Below are 17,074 nucleotides of genomic sequence, written 5' to 3' on the forward strand. Positions count from 1 at the left end.
GGCCAGAGGGATGAGCTCCACTTAAGACCTCCGAGGGAGCTGCCAATAGAGAACCCCTGGTTTTCAGGGGGGGGGGGGGATTGGGCAGAAGTCTCTGGGGCAGGCCCCAACCCAGATGTGCAAGGCGTCCAGGAGCCTCCCAAGTTGTAGAGGCCCAGCAGCGCCTGGAGGGGCTTTAGAGCGCTGTAAATCGGGAGCCCGTTTGGTGTAGCGCTTGAAGTACCAACCAGGAGGCGGTGAGTTCAAGTCCTGCCTGGCACACAAAGCCAGCCACTTCCTAGGAAGAAGGCAATGGCAAGCCACCTTCCTTCAGTTCCCCCTCCCCATATTCCCTCCGGTCCAAGCCTGGGCTGCTTTCTCGCCTTCTGGAGGAACTTTTCCCTCAGGAGGGACGGCTGTGGAAACCCTCAATTGTCGCTCAGGGCCTCCTCGGCCTCGCGGGGGGGAGGGCGCAGCTCCACCCATAGGAGGAGGGGCTAAACGGAAGGGGGAGGAGGAGGAGGCGGAGAAGGCTCTGGGGGCGTAGCCAGCGCAGCAGCATCTTCCAGCACCATTAGCCCCGCCGCCACTCCTTCTTCCAGCCATGCCGGCCTTCGTGGTCTCCACCAACGTCTCGCGGGACGCGCTGCCCGAGGGGCTGCTGGCCGAGCTCACCGAGGAGCTGGCCAAGGCCACGGGCAAGCCGGCGCAGGTGAGGGGGGGGCGGGCGGGGGCACGTGGGGGGGGGCTCTGGGCGCGGGGCGAGCGTCCCCCTCCTTCCCTCCATATCTCGCTCTCTCTCTTCCCCCTCCCGCGCAGTACGTCTCCGTGCAGGTGAACCCGGACCAGGTGATGTCCTTCGGCGGCTCCAGCGCCCCCTGCGCCATCTGTAGTCTCCACAGCATCGGCAAAATCAGCGCGCCGCAGAACAAGGCCTACAGCGCCATGCTGAGCGCGCTCCTGGCCAAGCGCCTGCGCGTGCCCGCCGACAGGTATGGGGCGGTGGGTGGGGCGGTGGGCGGAGCTCCCTCCGTCTCTCCCTCTCACTCGTTCCCGCTTCTTCCCCCCGCAGGGTCTACATCAACTTCTACGACATGGCTCCGGCCAACGTGGGATGGAACGGCTCCACCTTCGCGTAGCGTCGCCGCTGCTGCCGCCGGGGAAAGGGGGGGGGGGGCGAAATAAAGGCTTCCGAGCAGTCCCTCCGCCTCTGACTCTGTGCGCGAGCGAAGGGGGCGGGGCTTGGGGCCTTCTGGCGTCATCAGAACGCGCCGCCGACAGACATGGCGCTTTTCGAGGTTCGCAGGTGAGGCCGCGTGGTTGGGCTCCGCGTCGGACTGGCTGACCGAACCGGCCCGTGTGGGAGGAAGGCGGGTGGGCTTCTGTAGTGGGTGTCGGGCAAATGCTCTGGGTCCTCTTAGGAGCTCCTGAGGGGGGGGGGCACTGACGGCGCTTATTCGTTTACTCGGTGGTCGAATTCAGCGTGGAAACAAAAACCCCGTCAGAGGCCTCGGACGTGCGCCATTAAACGTCCTTCGAGGGGTTGTTCAAAGGTTTCAATCGCTGAAGGTCGGAAACAACGAAAACAACGCACTGCTTTGTGCCCGGCTCGAGAAGATTTCGAAATCTCCGGAATACCCTGGCCAATTGGGAGCAGGGGTTGCAAACTAAGCAAAAGCCCCAACTTGATCCGACATTCATAAAGCGCACTCGCTTAAATTAAGGCGAGCCTTAGAAACAACGGAGGAAACGATTGGCATAAAAATAGGAATATTCAGATGTTTTATAATAACGTCTATAACGGGTGTTTTTAAGTGTACCTAGAGTGTCCCAAGCCCTAATGAAATCTCTCCCTCAAGAGCTGCAACATTCCCGTAGGTCAATTGCAAAAGGCCACACTGGTTGGATCCGCACATGTAAGCCCCCTTGCATTACCACTTTCTAGGTGCAAATGATTCCAACTGGCAGCTGTGATTATATTTCATGTGTAATACAGAGATCCCCCAAGCCAGCTGATCAAGTGATGGCTTCTGTCTTGCACAAATTCCTCTCCTAGGGTTACAAAGCTTCAGATAACCACCTCCCTCAGGGATAAAGGAATTTCAATCCTCATCACCAAAATTGGGGATGATGGGAGCTGTGGTTCAACATCCTTTGTGGTTACTGATACAATTGCTTGATATTGCTTGTCTTTTTTCTCCCAATTTTTAATTTGAGTTTTTTTAAAAAAAAATTTAAAATGTTATACTGTTTCAGCATGTTTGTGTGATGGTTGCAATATCCCATTACCACATGACATCATAACTCATAATTACAGGGCACAATTACAGTCATAACACTTAATACAAATAATAATAATAATAATAATAATAATAATAATAATAATAATAATAATAATAATAATTTTATTTGATTAGCCGCAACCCTCTCCCGAAGGACTCGGGGCGGCGTACAATCAAGCAGATAAAAAATACACATAAGACAAACATATATACAAAAACAGAGACATATACATATGTGCATGGAGGAGGATGGACTTAAGTGAAAGACAGTTAAAAAATACAATTTAAAATCCCCTAATAAAATTACCAAATTAAAAAACCCATCAGGAGCGTTACTAAGTTATGGTCGAGCCAGGCCAGCTATTTGGAATAGGTGGGTCTTGAGCTTGACACAGAAGGAGCGGAGGTCAGTAGTAGTCCTAATATCCGGGGGGAGGTCATTCCACAGGGCTGGGCCCGCCACAGAGAAGGCTCTGCTCCTAGGCGCCGCCCCATGGCACTGTCTGGTAGACGGCACCTGGAGAAGTCCCTCTCTGTGCGAGCGGATGGGTCGTAGGGATGTATGGGGCAGAATACGATCCCGCAGGTAACTAGGTCCTGAGCCATGGAGCGCTTTAAAGATCGTAATCAAAACCTTGAAACGCACTCGATAGACCACAGGGAGCCAGTGCAGCTCGCGCAGGAGAGGTGTCACATGGGAGTACTTGGTACTCCCCATAATCACCCGCGCGGCCGCATTCTGGACCAACTGCAGTCTCCGAGTGCATTTCAAGGGGAGCCCCATGTAGAGAGCGTTACAGTAGTCCAGGCGAGACGTCACCAGCGCATGGGTGACTGTGCGTAAGGCGTCCCGGTCCAATAGGGGGCATAATGCAGGTGGTCTTTGACTTACAGCCATTCATTTAGTGACTTCAGAGTTATAAGGGTACTGAAAAAAGTAACATGACCTTTTTACACTACCATTGCAACATGGTAATGTGATCAAAATTTGGATACTTGGTAACTGGCATGTATTTATGATGGTTGCAATATGCCAGGGTCATAATGTTTTGTGACCTGATAAGCAAAGTCAATAGGGAAGCCAAATTTAACTTAACTGCAGCGATTCACTTAATTGGCAAGAAAGGTCATAAAATGGGACATGATTCAACTGTCTTGTTTGGCAGCAGAATTATGGCTTAATTGTGGTTGTAAATTGAGGACTACTTGTAATCATTCTCCTACCATAGCAAGATTTGAGCAGCCTTTGATCTTGGGGACACCAAGGGGCCAGAATTTACCATCTTTCATTCTGGATGGGGTGGCACTGTCCCAGATAGACCTGGTATGCAATCTAGGGGTCTTTCAGAACTCATGACTTGTTCAGAGAGCAGGGGGCAGTCACGACTAGGAGAGCCTTTGCCTCCAGGTGCTATCATAGAACGTAAAATAGGGTTTGGAGGGACCTCTGCCCATGTCAGGATACTATTCCGCTCTAGCTGTGCCCATTCTTGGACCAGGAGGCCCTGGTCACTGCATGTTGAATATCTATAATACATTCTGCATTGAGTTGCATTTGTAAAACAACTGGAAGCTTCAGGGTTGCAAATTGTCTTGGTATTCATGTGCACACTTCAGTCTACTCCACGACCTGCATTAGCTATCAGTTTGCTTCTGTGCTCAATTCAAAATGCTGACAATGATCTATAAAACTCTATATAGTATGGGGTTTTACCAGCCTTCCAAATAGTTCTCAAAATGTTTAAACTACAAGTGAAACTCGAAAAATTAGAATATCGAGCAAAAGTTCATTTATTTCAGTAATACAACTTAAAAAGTGAAACTAATATATGAGATAGACTCATTACATGCAAAGCAAGATAGTTTAAGCCGTGATTTGTTATAATTGTGATGATTATGGCTTACAGCTCATGGAAACCCCAAATCCACAATCTCAGAAAATTAGAATATTGTGAAAAGATGCAATACTCTAGGCTCAAAGTGTCCAATCAATAAAAAAGGATTGTACATAGAACAATATCGGACCTCTGAAAAGTATAAGCATGCATATGTACTCAGTACTTGGTTTGGGCCCCTCTTGCAGCAATTACTGCCTCAATGCTGCGTGGCATGGAAGCTATCAGCCTGTGGCCCTGCTGAGGTGTTATGGAAGACCAGGATGCTTCAATAGCGGCCTTCAGCTCTTCTGCATTGTTCGGTCTCATGTCTCTCATCTTTCTCTTGGCAATGCCCCATAGATTCTCTATGGGGTTCAGGTCAGGTGAGTTTGCTGGCCAATCAAGCACAGTAATCCCACGGTCATTGAACTTTGACAGTGTGGGCAGGTGCCAAGTCCTGCTGGAAAATGAAGTCAGCATCCCCATAAAGCTCGTCTGTGGAAGGAAGCATGAAGTGCTCCAGAATCTCCTGGTAGACAGCTGTGTTGACCCTGGACTTAATGAAGCACAGTGGACCAACACCAGCAGATGACATGGCTCCCCAAATCAACAGACTGTGGAAACTTCACACTGGACTTCAAGCATCTTGCATTGTGTGCCTCTCCATTCCTCCTCCATACTCTGGGTCCTTGGTTTCCAAATGAGATGCAAAAGTTGCTCTCATCAGAAAAGAGGACTTTGGACCACTGAGCAACAGACCAGGTCTGTTTTTCTTTAGCCCAGGTAAGATGCTTCTGATGTTGCTTGTTGTTCAGGAGCGGCTTGACAAGAGGAATACGACATTTGAAGCCCTTGTCCAGGATCCGTCTGTGTGTGGTGGCTCTTGATGCACTGACTCCAGCCTCGGTCCACTCCTTGTGAAAGTCCCCAACACTTTTGAATGGCCTTTTCCTGACAATCCTCTCCAGGCTGCGGTCATCCCTGCTGCTTGCGCACCTTTTTCTTCCACACTTTTCCCTTCCACATAACTTTCTATTAATGTGCTTTGATACAGCATTTTGGGAACATCCAACTTCTTTTGCAATTACCTTTTGAGGCTTTCCCTCTTTATGGAGGGAGTCAGTGATGGTTTTCTGCACAACTGACAGGTCAGCAGTCTTTCCCAGGATTGTGATTCCTACTGATCCAGACTGAGAGAGCATTTAAAGGCTCAGGAACCCTTTGCAGGTGTTATGGCTTAATTAGCTGATTAGAGTGGGACACTTTGAGCCTAGAATATTGCACCTTTTCACAATATTCTAATTTTCTGAGATTGTGGAATTAGGGTTTCCATGAGCTGTAAGCCATAATCATCACAATTATGACAAATCACTGCTTGAACTATCTTGCTTTGCATGTAATGAGTCTATCTCATATATTAGTTTCACCTTTTAAGTTGCATTACTGAAATAAATGAACTTTTGCATGATATTCTAATTTTTCCATGTTTTTGATCATGTACAGCTTCTTTGAGTTGTTTTAGATTCTGGCTGGCATTGGCTTTGACGGTGTCTTGTCACCCTGGCTTTTGGCAGCCTCGGTTTACGTTTACCACTGATTATCCTGAGCATCACTGCATAACTATCTAGTAACTAACTAATAAAACAAGGAAACTCTTTAGTTGAGATTCTGCCTCAGAAAATTCTTTTTGCATGAAATCAGTACCCTTAAAAGTAGCATATACTGCTCTAAAGCAAAAGCAAACTTGAAAACTGAGGGAAGGTAGCTAAAAAGTTGAATATTCAACTGAATGTTAAATGCTTGGCTTTTCCTCGCATCAAACCACCAAGGGTGAATAACCTTTGTATTAAAATAACTTTTCTCGGGAAATCCCCAGGTACGTTAGTGATGAAGAGGATAATCCCGAAGGTAAGTCCCAGTTGCTCTTACATCGACTGCAGGAGCAAGCAAAGACGCGGCAGCTGCAAAAACAGGAGCAGAACTGGCCTACTTCTGGGCAACAAAAGAGATTGGCACCTGGAACCCTTGAAGAAGAGACCAACGAGGAATTCAAGCCAACAAGCAAAAGGAAGAAAGTAGGTCAGGAAACTCTTTCAGCCCAAAGTCACAGAGAAAAGGATCCAAGACGAAATGTTTGTGGGGCAGAAAGTTTGCCCAAGAAAGGAGATGACTCAAGTAAAAGTAAGAAGAAGGGTGGGAATTCCAGAAGACCTGAAAGAAAGACAGAAGCAGTTGAAGGTAAAACAAATTCTGATTTTGGCTGGCTCCTGGGGCAGGTTTCATTTGGATACTATGAAGGACTATTAATCTTGAGAGCTGTTTTTCAGACCGTTGAGCAAAGCACTTATTGCATAGTTGCAGCTTCCCTAAGCAAAATGCAACAAACTTTATGAGTCTTGGATTTTACTTTTCTTAGCACAATCTACATTAACCTGTTTTGATGTGTTTGGTGAATTATTTTCTTCCCTTGCTTGCTGTGGCTGTTAATGCAAGCGCCTCATGGGTGTCAATATTTCTGTTACCACAGACTGGAAGAACCCCGTAGACTCCCTGTGCTGTTCTTCCTTTAGCCTTTTGGTTTGGTATGTTTTGAAAAGGGTACTTGACAGTCCAACTGGAAGGGCACATTGCAGGACCTTCAGATGAAGGAATGTCATCTGATGTGGCCAGGAGGACATTGCAGGACCTTCAGATGAAGGAATGTCATCTGATGTGGCCAGGGTGGGTGCCTTTTCTTCTTTGGCACCCACCCACTGTAACATCGTTCCCCCTGAGGTCAGACTGGCTCTGACCTTACTGGCCTTCTGGAAAACCTGAATTTTGCCATCTGGTAGGGGTAGTGCAGAACTGCAAAATGACCATACTGCTAGTGAGCTTGGGTGTATTTGCCCACCAATTGTTTTTTTAATGGTTTAATTGCCTTCCTTGTTATATTTTGGTTATTTATGTTTGTGTTTTTTTTCATTCTGCAAGTTGCCCAGAGTCAAATATGTGAGATGGGTGCCTCTAGAAATTGCATAAACAAACTAATACTATTAGAAAATATCTATCTAGAGCCCTTTCTGCCTGAAAACACACCTTAAGATCAGCTACTTTCTTCCATAAAATGTTTCTTGAAAACTAAGTTATTTGTGTTCTGTCTGCCACTTTTATCAGGAGATGAAAGTGTGATAGAGAATCATCTGGAAAGTAGAGCTACCCCAGCGGAAGAATGTACGGGAGGTTTTGGAGACAAAGAGAGTCAAGCCAGAGAGGATCAGATGTTGCTGACACCAAATCCAAGAACAGCTTCTCCACCTTCTAGTCCGATTGTCCTTGGTCCTTGTAATCAAAGGAATCTGCACAAGGTAACATGATGATTAACCAATGTCTAATCTTTACTTTGGCCATGGTCCAAAAGGAAGATGGGGTACAGTCAATTAAAAAACCCAGAAGCTGCTTCCGTCTAAAACTCCGAAAGCCAGTTCCACTCCAAAACACTTACCAACTGCCTCAGAAGGAGAAGACACACACACACACACACACACCCCAACCTACACCTAGCCACTTCAGTGAGGAACTCTTCTTCTCATCATGGTTCCTGGCAGCTCCCTCCACTCTTATTTAATGAAAACTCACTTTTTAATTTGCAGAACTGCTGTCTCCTTGGCCCTGTTTAAGGCAGATTATTTGAGAGTTAGAGAAGAACAGAAACCTTGACGGGAGCTATGGGGGCAGGGAGGGCTTCCCTTCAGTGGGTGGGTCCAGAGCAGAGGCTGAACAATCCTCGTCTTCTAGGGATTCCTGCCTAGGTTGGGCTGTTGGACTCTCAGGTTGAGGGCTCTGCATTTAACTTCTAGGTGCAACCTTTTGTGCCACGGTGGTTCAGTCAACCGCAGCAGTTCCAGAGGCAGATCAGAGAGAACCTTGTCCCTCTTCAGGATGTTCCAGTCATTCACCCTAAGCTGAGGAAGAAGCTGCAAGCCAATGGAATAGCGTCTTTCTTTCCAGGTATCGGAACAAAGAGGAGAGTCAGCTACATATTTCTGAAGTTCATTCACCAAGTTTTCATATTGGAAATGATGTAGTAATAAAATGCTATTTTCACTTTTTGTATATTAAATGTTGCAGTTAGCAGACAACCTTGGGGAATAATTTGCTTAACTACTGTGTTTCCCCCCAAATAAGACAGGGTCTTATTTTCTTTTGACCTCCAAAATATGGTTTGGTCCTTATTGGGGGACACACACACATTGTTTTGGGGTTGCCGGGCAGCTGCCCTCTTGCGAGCGGGCTCCCGAAGAGCCGGCCACAGCCTCAGGGGCGAACGGCTGTGTTGTGCTGTCGCAGCAGTGCAACACAGCAGCCATGAAGTGACCACACTCACAAGCAGCTGCCCGGCAACCTCCCTCTCCAGCTGGGCAGAGCATCATTCACTGACCTAGCATTATCCCAAAGGCGCCAAGCCATGTGGCACTCTGCCCACCCCCCCAGCTCCTCCAGCTTGGCACATGGTGCTCTGCCCTGCTGGAGAGGGGGGTTGCGCGAACGCCTGTTCCACCCCCAGCTCACGTGCCTCCCAGCCTCACCATGCCCTGGCCCAGCTTTCTTTGCAGGGCCAGGGCATCGCCGCCACGCTCCAAGCATAACTTCTCCGGTTTCCTAACTCCAGAGATCGGCTGCCAAGTCTTCCGGCAGCAGCTGCTTTGGGAGTGCGCTCTATGGTCGTGGGCCGGCTGCTGGAAGACTCTGGTGGGACAGAGCGCCCTGTGCCAAGCGCCGAATGTGCCAAGCTGGGGGACGGGCAGAGCACCATGCAGCCTGGCACCTTCGGGATACCGCTAGGTCAGTGAATGGCGCTCTGCCCGGCTGGAGAGGGTTAGAATCCTCATTCAGATGCATACCAGGGAAGTATGCTCGTTTCTTGTCGTGACATCTTTTCCTTCTTTTCATTGCTACATTAGTGGTAAACCATTGTTTGCCTCATCTGGAAGCACAGGAGGGGATTGACCTACAAGGGGAGGGTGGCAAGGATTCATCTCCTGCTGGAATACTTGAAAAGAGGAGGCTAAGTGCTGCTCAAAGCACTTGGATATCTGAAAAGAGAACATTTATAGCTCAGGGTGGAACACGTGCATAGATAACACTGATGGTGTTACCTAGTTTGGCAATGAAACATCTGCAAGGAAACAACCAAGGACCCTTCAACCAGGTGTTTGTTTAAGTTTTGTTATTACCTGTGGCAAACACCTAAAATATTTCAAGGTTTTCTTCATATCAATGGACATTTGAGACATTTTACCATTGTCTGTTTTGTGTTAAGCGTTCCATTGGATGGCAACCCACTCATCTTTCCCACTCTCCTCTAGTTCAGGCTGAGGTGATTCCAGCCACCTTGGATTGTGGGCCCAATGGGGCTTTAGCGGGCAGGGGTGGCTATCCCCCAAGCGACATCTGTGTTTCAGCCCCCACTGGCAGTGGCAAGACATTGGCCTTCATCATTCCGGTGGTGCAGGTGAGCTTCAGCTGGAATCAAGCACTGCTGGGGGGGGGGGGGTTGGGGGTGTAGGGCATCATCCAGAACCAAAGTCCCTCCCAGGAGCCACAGCCGGTGCTGCAAAGCATACGATATGGGATCAGTGGAAGTATCTAGGGAGAACTGGATCCGGCTTCTAGGATTTCTGCCTTTTGAGTATTTGGTCCAGTTGCAAAGATTTAATTTTCTTGCCTTAAAACTGAACGTTTTATACTGTGTATCCCCAAAAATAACACAGGGTCTTATTTTCTTTTGATCCCTGAAATAAGCGCTTGGCCTTATTTTCAGGGAGGTCTTATTATTTTTGAGGTGCAGGAGGCGGCGAGCGTAGTCACCTCATGGCTACTGCTGTGTTGCAATATTTTTGGGGAGGGCTTATTTCAGCACATGCGTTCAAAAGCTCGATTGGGCTTATTATCCAGGGAGGTCTTATTTGGGGGAAAACAGGGTAGCGAGTTTTAAGTACCTTTGAAAAATGAAATAGAAGAACTAGTGAAAGGAATGTCTTGGTCATCTGAAGGGACAATAGCAACTGACAATTGTGGTCAGTGCTCTGGGAACTCTCAGCCCGTCTTTCGATGTGTGTGTGTTTCTCTGTTTGTACAGGGAGGTGGTTTTTGTGCACTTTATTTGGGAGGATGTAACGGAACCCTAAGACTGTTTCTTGTCTCCTGTTTTTCTGTTGGCAGGCCCTGTTAGACCGTGTTGTCTGCCATGTACGAGTTCTGGCAGTCTTGCCCACCAAAGAGCTGGCCCAGCAGGTATCATCTGAAGGGGGGGGGGAGGCCTTTATGGTCCCGATTTTTCCCCTCCACGCACAGGAATATTGGAGTGGGCTAACTTGAGGACAATCCTGGGTGAGAGACAAACACAAGAAAATGAAGGAGTTGCTACAACCCTCTGCTCACACTGTGTTAGTGCAACTGCAGCAGAGCCCCATAAAACTGTGGCAGACTTGTGGCTTGTCATGTTTGCTATATATTTTGTTAGAGCCCTGAGAGCCACCTGCCAGGTGACCCAAAGATAGTGGGAGATGCCATTGTTGTTATTGATACTCCAGTAGAAGAGGCTATGAGGAGCTCAGTCTGGAACAGTTAAGTTTTTGGAGGTCTCTGAGCTTGTTGATTTCTTCCAGATCTTTCATTACCAGGCTAGGCAATGTCATTAAGAAGTTTTCTACAAGATCAGTAAAAGCAAATAATGCTTTAAAAAATAAATGCAACAAGTATTCATTTTAGCCAAACGAATTTAAGGTTACAATCAAGTGGTTCCCTAGAGAGTCTTATACATTCCTGGCAGGTCTTCCTCTATTTCTTAAAAGAAGGCTCTGAAGCAACAGGAACCTCCCTTGGAGAGAATGCCACTACAGAGTCTCCCGTTGCCAAGTCCCTGCTTTGGCTCTCAACCCCCAGGGGAGTTGTAAGCTGGGCTCCCAGGTCACGTTGAGGCACGCAGCCTTCTGACCCTCAAGCACAGCGTGCAGAATAACAGCAACTCTTCCGGCTGCTAGGGATCCTAATGGGAGACAGGGCCAGATACCTTCTCTGCAGAGCCTTTGGGCATTCCTAATTTTAGGCCTCCCTCTAACTAAAGATACATTGGAAAGTTGGGAGTTCAGGAGATGCTGTTTTCCTTCCTTCCTTTCCTCCCTGATGTTCACATGCTCATATTCTGTTCATCTCTCTTTCAACATTGACTTCTTTTGGTAGGTGGCTAAAATATTCAACATTTACACTGATGGGACTGGGCTGAAAGTTGTCCAGCTTACCGGACAGAAATCTTTCGTGAAAGAACAAGAGTCCCTTGTTGAGACAACGTAAGTCCACATTCTCCTGGGCCCATTAATTTAATCTTGCTGCCTTGGCCTGTTAGCTTTGAAACAAGAGATAGGAAATTTCTCACCAGCCTAACTAAGAAAGACTCAACTGCAGCTTTACTGACCCTGAAAAGAGGGTTGCCTGGGAGCGGTAGCTAAGGTCCAAGTCTGCTGTATATCTGCATTTGTGAATCCTTAATCCTGGCCTGACCTTGAGCATGTTGTGGCTTGATCTTGGTTGTCCTGTGATATTTTGTGCAACCTCATGGCTGATTGTCCTGTCAATTGCCCATTTGCTTGATGCTTTCTGGTTCCTAGAAAGAGTTGGGAAAACAGTCAATGCCTGGGGTGAATCAACATCTGGATGGGACCCAAAGCAACATTCCCAAGGGTGCGGCTTCTAATTTCTCGGCTTTCTTGTTGGTTTTGGGCAGGCTGATGGGATTTCGTAGTCTGGCAGACATTGTTGTAGCCACCCCAGGACGCCTGGTGGACCATCTCCAGCAAAGTCCCCAGTTCAGCTTGCGGGAACTTCGTTTCGTGGTAAGGGCGACTCCCCAAAAGTGGGGCCTGAATCAAAACTGTGTCTTTGAGCAGCCATTGTGAGAGCATCAGAATTCCTCCTCTACCCCGAGGCAAAAGGGTTTTCAGGTTTACCTCTGCATATTCACTTTTTAGCATGAGATTCATGAGTTCAGCAGCTCCCAGCATATTTTGGGGGTCATTTCCCTTTGATTGGGCCTGTAACTTGGGAACGGGGGACATGGCTGGCTAGGCTCTTGTTAGCTCAGCTAGCTTGCCGGCAGGAGCAGCTATAGCTGGAATCACAGCTTATGCATGACAAGCTTTTTGCCCAAAGATCCGGCACCTCTTCTTTCCTCCCCACAAGAACGAGAGACCAGCCTTAGTTCTTGGCAAGACACACTCACCATGATTGCCAGCCTGCCAGACCAGAGTCACACGTCCAAATGGGTTTCCCCTCCCCCCTTATTTCTGAGTGCAGATCATTGACGAAGCAGATCGCATGATTGACAACATGCACCAGGATTGGCTGCAGCAAGTAGTAGAGGCTGTGCACCGGGCTGAAGGGGGCTCTGGTCCCGGCGGGTTGTTCAGAAGGGTGCAGCCAAATCCCTGCACAGCAGCCAGGTAAGAGATTTCTGCGGGGAGTCTGCATTGAGCTACGGGTCTTGCATCCTGCCAAAGGGACCCCCTTGAGAGGAGAGAGGACTGAGCTTTGAAGAACCAACCTGGAGGATGGTGGATTAACCAAGAGGGCGGCTGGCTTTTCAGGGGGAAGGTTCTCCTTTCCCTGTTTCCCTTTCCAGGGCTTGCTACCCTCGGCTCCCTCTGCAGAGGCTTCTTTTCTCAGCCACTCTGACGCAGAACCCCGAGAAGCTGCAGCGGTTGGGCCTCTACCAGCCTCGCCTCTTCACGCCAGCTCGGTCTGAGAAAGGGAGTGATGTGCTTGGCTCTCAATCGTACGTCAGCGAAAAATACATTCTCCCCGAGGGACTCTCAGTAAGTGTCCCTTCCCTGGATCTTGTTCGTGTGCTTTGTGCCCTCAGAAGAGGAGACTTTGCCAGGAAAATATGTTTATTTGCTTAATATTGATTCCACACTGTCAGTATAACCGTCCTGAAGGTAGTTAACTCTAGGACGCCACCAAAAGGAATCTAGTAGGGCAGGAAGTGGAAGCATCTCTTTCTCTGGGACTGATTTTGGAGACCAGACACCTCTGTTTTCCAGCTTTGAAGGTGGAATCCTGATCAGCTGTTGCAAGAGTTGGCAAACAAATGGATAATTTATAAAAGAATTAAATCACTAAATAAGAAGCCTATTACTGTAAAGACAGGAAGCAGAACTGCCGAACTTGTGGCTGCTGGCTGCCTGCCCAAGTAAGCTCTTCAGAATATTCTGCTCCCAAGTGAGGCAGCTTCAAATGCTGCCTTTCGTGTTCTCTCTCCCTCTCTAGCAATATTATGTCCCGTGCAGCCTGAAGTGGAAGCCGCTGTTCCTCCTGCATTTCCTGGTGAGGCTGAAATTCCCCCAAGTGCTGTGCTTCACCAACAGCAAAGAAACCTCGCACAGGTGAGATTTCATGGCAGAGCTGGTCTTAGATCAGGGGGTGGGTTTCCCAGCAAGGATCCTTATCAGCTATGTTGATTGTCCTTGCACAAAAGCATAATTATCTTCCGCCCAGCCGGTTCCCTCTCCCCCAACGGTCACCTCTGTCTGTCCCCAGACTCTTCCTGCTAATTCAGGCCTTTGGTGGAGTGAAGGTAGCTGAGTTTTCTTCAAAGTTGAGCCCCAGCAAAAGGAAGGTGACCCTGAAGGAGTTTGAGCAAGGCAAGATCCAGCTGTGAGTCTCTCCAGGAGGAGTTTCGGTATCATCTGCTCTGAAATGCTGATCCCATCTGCACCAGGAGGGCCTCTTGGCATCGGGATTTGGAGGCTGTGGCACTAACCAGGGCTGGTGGTTCCTTTTGGAGGCTCCCTTTTCAGGCCTTCAACAATGAGGTCTTCTCCACCATGTTTGCTAGCTAAATCTTGCCAACTTCCATTTGCAATATAGTTTGCTCTTAATGCTACATATTTTTGATTCTAATTTCTAACACTCAGATTTATCCATCAATACTTTGGCTAGCACAGTTGGATTATTATTTTTTAAAGTGCCTTCAAGTCAGTCTCGATCCCTTGTGACAGCCTGGACTGCAATGCCTGCGGTTTTCTTGGCAAGGTTTCAGGGGTGGTTTGCCATTGCCTCCTTCCTAAGGGTGAGAGAGAGTAACTGGCCCAAGTTCTCCCAGCTGGCCTTGTGCCCAAAATGGGACTAAAACTGACCATCTCCTGGTTCTAGCCCTGGCCAATATACCAAATTGGCTCTCACAGCTGGAGTCTGGTCATGCTCAAATTATTTGTGTCATATGGAAAGCAATTAATTGTGTTTCTTCCGGAACAGTTTAATCAGCACAGATGCCACAGCTCGAGGAATTGATTTTGGGGGTGTGAAATGTGTCATTAGCTACGATGCCCCTCAATTCATCAGAACCTACATTCACCGGTACTTTTTCTCAGGAATGTGGGGAGGAGGCATTCTGAAAATAGTGTGGGGGAATCTGATCTCTCCCTAAAAGCCCCAAGTTTCCCTTTTGGTTTTGGGGAAGGTCAGGGGTGAATGGGGTTCATCTCCTCACCAGACGCCTTTTGCATTTAGGGTGGGCAGAACAGCTCGTGCTGGGAAGGCAGGCCTGGCTTTTAGCCTGCTCCTCAAGCAGCAGGTAGGTGACCTTGTCCCACCCTCTGGAAATCCTCCTCAGAACATGTTCTGCAGCCCCTGAGTGTGGGGGGCACATATCGCATGACACTTAAGAGTGACATGTTTCAGTGGCACATTCAAGGACGGGTCAGCCGAAGGCCCAGGAAAGTGTAGGGCCTGGGTACCTGGTGGCTACCTCTTTAGGAGGCTGCTGGTTGCTGGAGAAGGCCACCATTACTGCGGAGAAGTTGTGAGGTTAGCCCGCTTTCCTTCTCTAGGAGTATAGGTTCCTAAAGATGCTGAAGGATGCAGGCCTTCCAGAGTTGCAGCCACAGCTGGTCAAGAGCACCTCCATTCAGCCTCTCCTCCAGCAGTACGAAGCAGCCGTGGCCGAATTTGCACAGACTGTCAAGGTAGCCTGGCTTTTAGAGGGAGGGAAGCAAATGTGTTGGAGGGGGCACTGGGGTAAATATTCAAGTAGTTGTACAGCTAGCATATGTCTTTAGAAACAAATTCTGTGTACCAACTCACAGTATACACAGTGGTGGAAAAGTTCCATTTTTATTTTTCAAATCTGTCATTGTGGCAGTTCACATGAAATGTAAAGCAAATGGCCAATTAGCAGGGTGCAGCCGTTGACTTCTCTTACAAGCAAGCATTGCTAGCAAGCCAAGAATGTCACCTTCATGGAGTGATTAGTGTGTGGCCAGGACTATGGATTTCAGGATGAGGCCAAGTTTGTGCTTAGTTTGTATCTCTTTGATAATTACCTAAAAGTGGATAAACAATTTGTCTGGTTTGTTCATGGGATGGGCCTTGGTAGCCATGATCATTGCGGGAGCATTGTGACATCTGCTCCCGCCAGGGACGTCCCTTAGTGTGGCATCTTGTCTGCACTTGTTCTGTGGCTGACCTGCTTTCAGAAGTTTAATGGTGGGAAAGAGGAAAGAGGCAACTGAGTGTCTCCATTGAGAGAAAAGCAACATCCAGGCACAAGGGCTGGCTTTGATCCAGGCAAAGCTCCCATTTCTCAGGCTGTGGTTTAGCCAGAGTTGGCTGCTCTTGTCTCTCTCTGAAAGTTCTGGGGCTAATCTCTTCCACAGGGGAGGAGGGATCTGTCCAAACCACCAAGTCCTGAATGAATTAAATCGGCTTAACCTCTTCTCTATTTCAACAGGAGGAGCAAGTTGGGAAGCGATCTTAAGGCAGTCTGGAGAAATGCTTCATGTATGCCCCAAGATGCTGCAAACCAGCAGAACTGGAACTCAGCCCCACGCTCTTGAGGGCCCAACGCCCGGAAGCAGATATTCGTGAAGAGCAACCTTAGGGCCAAAGAATGAATGAAGGGACACAGCCTGCCCTCACTGCGAAGCAGAAAGAATAATTTTCAGCTCTTAAAAAACAGATTAATAAAAGCCCCTCTGGACAGAGGACTTCAGCCTTTGCGCAGTGCCACTCTCATGAGCAACCCCGAACAACTGCACAGTCGCACAAATTAGTATTTAAAATTGCTGAATCGCGTCTCCAAAATATGGCAAACTAGTTGTGTGTAAGATGTCCTTGTTGATGAAATAACAGCTATGCTAATTTTTGATATCCAGTCTGTTTCTATCTGTGTCTCAATTAAAAAACTACGCTACTTGAATGCATGCATTCTGCTGAGCTGTACAGCAGTCCTTTGGGTTCAAAGGAGCCATGCCGTGGGGCAGATCTTTTGTGGGCACAGAGCTTACTCTGCAGTCCCAGTGGAAGCAGTTTAGCACAGCAGGGACACCAGAGGTCCACTCTTGTTGTTACTGGGATTGCTATTCTGTGATGGCGTTCACAGCTTTTCTGTCAGGTTCTCCTCTCTTCAAAGCCAGTGGAAGCTTTGTGGCCCAGAGCTCACCAGCAGGCTAGCTCAAAAGCCGCAGCTTCTGCTTCCCATGGCTGGATGGCACAGGGTTTCTTGCACAGCATCTTTGTAGAACAACAGGCAAGGCCGTCCATTCTGATGCTGTGGCCCACCCATCTCACCTGAGCTCTGGTCATGCTGGTAGAGTCTGCATAATCCAAGGCCTCTAGATCTTGCCAGCAAATGCCCAGATTACGCAGAGAGTGTGCATGTGACATTTCTATTACTTAGTTTATGAAGCCACCTGCTCAAATGGAGGAGGAGGCTTAAAGGAGGACTGACTCCAAAGGAAATATCATCAGAACTGCGCTGTGGCAGGCAAGAGTGGCAAATCTTGCTTGCTTTGTATTGTGTCCACCAAGAGTGCCTCACTCATTATTTAACCCTTTAGTTGAAGTCTTAAGGTTGTCTGCTGGCCATTATGGTCAGCTTGCGTATCCTTTGCAGAATAA

The 17,074-nt window shown here is 48.2% G+C and overlaps 2 protein-coding genes across 2 annotated transcripts; both read left to right on the forward strand.

Annotated features, from left to right (window-relative positions):
• Nucleotides 1-517: 517 nt before the first annotated feature.
• On the forward strand, nt 518-1,180 carry MIF (macrophage migration inhibitory factor). The gene is made up of 3 exons (XM_081966258.1): nt 518-691; nt 799-971; nt 1,052-1,180. Exons 1-3 carry the CDS (start codon nt 584-586, stop codon nt 1,116-1,118), a joined length of 348 nt encoding a protein of 115 aa, XP_081822384.1. The 5' UTR covers nt 518-583; the 3' UTR covers nt 1,119-1,180.
• Nucleotides 1,157-16,322, forward strand: DDX51 (DEAD-box helicase 51). The gene is made up of 16 exons (XM_081966257.1): nt 1,157-1,285; nt 6,015-6,376; nt 7,295-7,485; nt 7,978-8,128; nt 9,487-9,632; nt 10,343-10,414; nt 11,363-11,469; nt 11,904-12,012; nt 12,473-12,618; nt 12,798-12,990; nt 13,445-13,560; nt 13,715-13,831; nt 14,432-14,533; nt 14,687-14,750; nt 15,007-15,141; nt 15,906-16,322. The coding sequence occupies exons 1-16, from the start codon at nt 1,263-1,265 to the stop codon at nt 15,930-15,932; spliced, it is 2,061 nt and encodes a 686-aa protein (XP_081822383.1). The 5' UTR covers nt 1,157-1,262; the 3' UTR covers nt 15,933-16,322.
• The last annotated feature ends 752 nt before the right edge of the window (nt 16,323-17,074 follow it).

Source organism: Natrix helvetica (assembly GCF_964273705.1).
Source record: "Natrix helvetica genome assembly, chromosome: 14".
Taxonomy (NCBI): Eukaryota; Metazoa; Chordata; class Lepidosauria; order Squamata; family Natricidae; genus Natrix; species Natrix helvetica.

What these genes read in the sequence shown, in the direction of transcription:
- MIF (XM_081966258.1), top strand. Translation starts at nt 584, where the DNA reads ATGCCGGCCTTCGTGGTCTCCACCAACGTCTCGCGGGACGCGCTGCCC. An exon ending in CCACGGGCAAGCCGGCGCAG is followed by an intron (nt 692 to 798) that starts GTGAGGGGGGGG and finishes CCTCCCGCGCAG; the next exon opens with TACGTCTCCGTGCAGGTGAA. An exon ending in CTGCGCGTGCCCGCCGACAG is followed by an intron (nt 972 to 1,051) that starts GTATGGGGCGGT and finishes TTCCCCCCGCAG; the next exon opens with GGTCTACATCAACTTCTACG.
- DDX51 (XM_081966257.1), top strand. Translation starts at nt 1,263, where the DNA reads ATGGCGCTTTTCGAGGTTCGCAG. An exon ending in CCAAAGAGCTGGCCCAGCAG is followed by an intron (nt 10,415 to 11,362) that starts GTATCATCTGAA and finishes TTCTTTTGGTAG; the next exon opens with GTGGCTAAAATATTCAACAT. An exon ending in AGCAAAGAAACCTCGCACAG is followed by an intron (nt 13,561 to 13,714) that starts GTGAGATTTCAT and finishes GTCTGTCCCCAG; the next exon opens with ACTCTTCCTGCTAATTCAGG.